Consider the following 5,889-nt stretch of genomic DNA (forward strand, 5'->3'; position numbering starts at 1 on the left):
ACTATATCGCCAGCCTGTCATGAGACAGTCGATAGTCGGATGCAAGCTGTTGTCATACTATGAAAATTTGTCTCCGTGTCTCTGAGTTTGCCCTTTCTTGGCGATGCGGAAATATGCAGCCATCTCTGACCCAAAGCAAGACAATTTTTCACACCACTGACTTCTGAGAAGCGCTGGAGCAATGCTTGAATATCGAAGTATTAGTGTGCGGATGTCCAAGTCTTAGAAGATCTCCGTCCTTTTCCTGAATAGTATGGAGAATGTCGATCGGGTGACACACGACACTGCCTTTACAACCAACAGGTGGAATCTACTGACGACCAGATGCTGTCAGAATAAATAAGGCAGATGCAAACTTCTCGCGCTTCCAAAGGAGAGGTAAAACAAGCTGTACAAGATGTCAAAACCAATTGAGTAAATACATGTATGCACTTTCCAAGGAGACACTCATTCTCGTTTTCTCCTTTATATGGGGGGTATTTCTTAGACGAATACATGTATTTTTTTTTAACCACTTGGAACTCCGAGCAAATCTTCGCAACATGACAATTATATCATGATCCTTTTACATCTAGCAAAGAAATTTAAAGATCATAAAGCGACGACAGAAAAAAATCATGTCACATATCAGAGCATTGAGATCCGGATATTGTTGAACACCGTTCCTGCGATTGTTCTTGATTGGTGATTCTGTTTGCTGGCGACAAGTCAGTAGAACATGTAGAAACGTCCAGGTGAGAGTTTGCTGGTCTTACAGCTGAACGCTTATATTTAGAGTTCAGTCTGCTCTCATGACCAATAGTGCTAGTTGCTTGACTAGCTTGTCCTCCTCCGGAATAGGTGTTGGTGCTTATTATAACATCTTTACTAAAGTATATCGCGTAAAGCTTTGACAGGAACATAAAACATAGAGTGATTGTTCCATTGAAAATCATAGCTAGAGAAAGTACCGTTACCTTTAAATGGGACTCGGGGACAACAAAATAGCTAGAGATGAATCCAATCCAGATAACCAGAACGGTGTACACGCAGAGTGAGATGAATCGAGATTCGTTGTAATTGTTTGGGACGTTCCGCGTAACAAAGGCGAAATAGGAGCAAAGTATCAGGAGAATAAGATTATAACACAGCGAGGCGATCAGTTCCCCACTTTGAATGTTGCACGTCAGTTCAACTTTTCCAGGTGCGATGACGACCTCTATTGCACTGGGAGGGATGAGGATCAGCCATATCGTGTTCATCAGCACCTACAGTCAGGAAAGAGATGACTGATGTAAACAGTGTGCTGTCAATTGTATCAAATAATCTTAATAGTCCTAGCAGGGGAGTATGTTATCCCAAATTCATTTGCCCAATATGAAAGGAGTGTTTATATCATTTCTTGTAGATTGATGATGGACTTACTGTTAAACGAAAAGGAAGCTTAGAAGTTAAAATGAAGTGCTAATAACTTTACACAAAAGATTATATCAACTATGGCAATGTATTCATATTGTTCAAATCTAATAGACTCCAATAGAGAAGGGACAAAACATCCCTTGAATTCGCTCAAACCTTGACGACAAACTCGGATTGCAAGGACTGGGTAACACGTCAGTATTACTCTTTAGAAAATACCCTAATGCACTCGTACTCCCTAAATACAAAGGTTTAAAACTGGTTTATGAAAACGTTACCGTATTCCTTTTACGTATATTATACCTGTTATAGTGTACATTAATGTATACCAGTATATACATGTAATCCTCTCTCTATGCATATATTCATAACACACATATATATATATATATATATATATATATATATATATATATATAAACTTTTTTCACACAGACAACATCACAAGACCGTACTCAGCACCAATACAGTAAGTTTTGTTCTGAGATTGTATTTAGTAATAGTATGTTTGTTGTTTTTTTTTTGTCAAAAAATGTGTTGTATTTATGTATGTTTCGCATTTATTGATATTTTGAGTATATTTTGGAATGTATGATATTGAAGGTTAGTTAAGTTTAGTATGATTTTACATCTAGGTTGATTTTGTCTATAACGTTGTTGTCATTGACTGTGTAGATTCTGAAGAAGGGCATTTCGCCCGGAAGCTTGTTTAAAGGGGGTGCTACCCAACATCAGCCACGTCTCTGGGCAAGTTTTGCTGCCAATATATATATATATATATATATATATATATATATATATATATAAACATGTACAAATATACACATATGTGTTTTGTGTGTGTGTGTGTGTGTTGTAACGTGACGGTAATATTCCGCATTTCTGCTTACGATTAACAAACACATCAATTCGGCCTTTTGCCTGTTAAACTTGCATTTCAGATTCATTTCTTGTGTTGATACTAGAAAATATAAGTGAACACATCATTGGGCTGATGGAATCATGTTGTCTACAGTGAAATCGTATTTGATTCACTGCATATGATTAGCAGCAAGTGGTTTGTTTGTTGTTGTTCTTCCTCATAGCTCTGCTGTATTATCTTTAAATACGTACTTAAACGCCACTGCTTCTTCTCCAAATGTAAGAGGTAATTGAATATTTTAATTACATTTGAATCTTTAGAATAAGTGGGGAATTCGATACTGGTATGATATGCAAACATACCCCCCCCCCCCCAAAAAAAAAAAAAAAAAAAAAAAAAAAAAAAACCAACAAAAAAAAAAAACAAACAAACAAACAAACAAACAAACGACCAAATTATAAGAATGAGATAGTGGAATTAACGAAACAGGATATACACTATTTCTTCTCCTTGCCCGAGTGGCGAAATATGTTCAAAATATTACGACTTTTCTTATGATGAATATCCCACCAATCAGCATTTTTTCTCTTTTTTTTTTTTTTTTGGGGGGGGGGGGGGTCAAGGCTCAATGTTTCCTTCCCCCCCCCCCCCTCTTGACTGAAAGCTTTTAAAGACGGAACCTTCGAATAAAAATAAAATCATGGGTGTTGTGTTTTCTTTTGCCCTTTTTTTAAAACAAATTTTAATCGTTTTTTATGACCACAAAAGGGGAGGGGGTGGACTGCAGCCCAAGTCCCCCCCCCCCGTTTCTTGACCCATGCGATACCAATAACAGAATGCATATTCATTTGGTTGACTGATGGCACCAACCTGTAGAAGTATGACCATAAAGGCGATGGTGACTTGTGAGTGGGGACTGATGAAACGCGGCCTTCGCACTGATCTCCTAGCTCTGTCAAAGATGCGATAGATCCTATTAATCCTCGTTAAGAGAGGAGCGTAAATTACAGTGAATGATAGAATGAGCATCATCCGACAAATGGCACAGGATGCTTTACTCGGCTTTGCAATAAATGCAAAGACTAGAATGTAAGACATATAGATCCCGACTAACATGATATAGCATAACTCGCGGCTGGAGGCTTTGATCAACATGTTTTGTCGGTTTTGTACATAAAAGTACGTCACCAAGGAACAGAAGATCAGCCCAAGGAGAGCGCTGACAATCAACATGATGGCCCAAGGGCTTGCCCACATCATATAGAGTGCGCTAATTGGGAGGCATGTCACTTGGTTTTCATCTGGATAGGCCTTGTCACCACATTTCATGCATGTTCGATTTTGAGTGGTGATCTCATCGTCAGAACAACGTAGACATGTCCAGCAACAGTCATTTTCCCAGGGAATCTCAATCTCTCCCCATTGACATGGATCACTGCAGTAAGATTGTGGAACACTGCCGCCCCTGGTATTCTCACCTATCCCCCAAACAACTGCCGAGCCATTCATAGTGAGATTATCGCCATGTAGAGCGGTCCACGTTCCTACTCTTATCAATTCGTAGTTTGCGTCGACCATTTGAATATTCTCAATGAAGTATCGCCCTACAGCATCACCGCCTTCATCGAATACCATATTTCCAGAGCGGCCATCAAACGATATGTTTTTCATGAATTCAAAGAGAACTTGTGTGTCGAACGGTTTCAAAGCTGTGCAAACGCCTGATTGACCTTCGCACAATGTGTGATGCATGTCAGACAATCCCAAAGCCATGGTGTACACTGAATCGATGACGAGGGAAACAGCGCTACTCACACTGAAACCAGGTGTAGACAGACATGCGGCTCCCTGCTTCACATAGCTGCAGTTCCTCACAGATTCAATATACGCTTCATACCAAGGGTTTTTTGCTTTATGGTCACTTGTGAGTGACATAAAATACTCTTCGAATTCTGGCACTGCTGCAGAGAAAAGATGTGTTTTGAGAGCACCAAGAGCGACTCTTCTGTTGAGTGGATCAATCTCACCAATACTCATTCCCCAACCATCGCTACCTAGGATCTGATACTCGCCAGTCAAAGAGTTCCGTCTCATCGCTGATAAAAAACTGTTTGCATGTTCAACTTGAATGAACAGAATGAGCACTTTAGCGCGAGGTTTTAGCTGCATATCTTGTATAATTTGATCGAAGTCTGCTTCACTTAAAGATCCTCCTATTTCATATGATGCAGCTAAACATACACCGATAGTAGCTACCCCTCGTGTAATCTCCTGAAATGCACTCAATCCGTAGCTGTCATCAGAGTACACGACGTTGATGTAGGACCACTTATATTTCTCAATAATTGCCAGCATTGCTTGAACTTGCAGTCTATCTGGTGGAACCACCCTCAAGAAATACGGATATTGGACTTCGTCTGACAGATCATTACTAGTAGCAAAGTAACTGACGACGGGAAGATGGTTTAATCCAAGCAGCTCGGCTGCCGCCATGGTGGTACTGCTCATCTCTGTCCCAATCACGCCGATGATCGGCCGCTCATTGGTACTATAGTTTGGGTCGGTTGTCGCTGGACACGTGGATTGACGAAAGAAGTCAGAAGGAAGAAATTTCAAAGCCCCAAGTTGGGTGACGGAGATGTCGGAGCACGTGTCTCTGATCTCAAAGCCGAGAGTAACGTTAGGAAGTATATCTGTTCTATTATTTATCTCATTTATGGCAAAGACCATGGCTTCTACACGGTGAAGAGTTTCCGCTTCTCTAAGGTTGCCACATCTGTCACCAGAGGGTCCTACCTCATGAATAGGAAACAAACCCCCAAAATAGATATCCCCATCCATCCTATAAACTACGTCACTGTACGGCACATGACTGCTCATAGCACTTTGAAAAAAAATCAGCAAAGAGCAAATTACAAACATAATGTTACTGCTTAGCTGTCTCGCCATCCTGATCGAAGGTATAAAGCAGCCTCACTTTCAGAAGGAGATGTGGAGTTGTTCTTTTGATATAAGTTCAGATGTCGATGTTCGGTGCAGTTGTCGGTGGGAAACCACACATTTCATTGAGAGCACGGAGAGCTACTGTATACATAATCACATTGACGTCCCACCAAGTTCGCTCAGGTAACACACATTTAGCAGAATCTGCAAAGAAAAAAAAAGTTAATGGTGGTTTATGAGTGATAATTCAATAAACATAACATGAAAGTATTTTCAATTTTGTAAAAAGAGACAAGACATACAAAGCTGAGAAAATTTGCAGTATAGGCCTACAGGCAATTTGTCAAACCGAGTATACTTCAAAGTACTTTGATATCTATACACAAGTGCTATGTTGCAACGGCTATATACAAACGTCTGATCTGGTATTGGAAAATGACAATAACTGGACCGCAGTATCCAGGGTTTAGCTAAGTAAAACTCACTTACTCTTTCCCATTCTTGCTTAAAGACGACATTGTGTGAAATCAAAGACTTTAAAAGGAATCTATTGGGATAAAGTAATTAACCCAACAGAAAGAAAGGAGGAACGACTTAGGGTAAAGAGGACGTTGGGGATAAGCGTAGCTTTCAGATGGATTAGTGGTTGAAACTGTGTGTAGACAGAAAGGATGGAGGAAGGGTTC

General features: G+C 40.0%; 1 protein-coding gene across 1 annotated transcript; it reads right to left on the reverse strand.

Annotated features, from left to right (window-relative positions):
* Window positions 1–222: 222 nt before the first annotated feature.
* LOC139737108 (metabotropic glutamate receptor 2-like) lies at window positions 223–5,209 on the reverse strand. Its single transcript, XM_071647786.1, has 3 exons — window positions 3,131–5,209; window positions 756–1,247; window positions 223–327 (listed from the first exon to the last, which is right to left on the reverse strand). The coding sequence occupies exons 1-3, from the start codon at window positions 5,207–5,209 to the stop codon at window positions 223–225; spliced, it is 2,676 nt and encodes an 891-aa protein (XP_071503887.1).
* Between the last annotated feature and the right edge of the window lie 680 nt (window positions 5,210–5,889).

Source organism: Diadema antillarum, unplaced genomic scaffold (assembly GCF_040938485.1).
Source record: "Diadema antillarum isolate AM-2024a unplaced genomic scaffold, OU_Dant_1.0 seq00000682_RagTag, whole genome shotgun sequence".
In the NCBI taxonomy this organism is placed as follows: Eukaryota; Metazoa; Echinodermata; class Echinoidea; order Diadematoida; family Diadematidae; genus Diadema; species Diadema antillarum.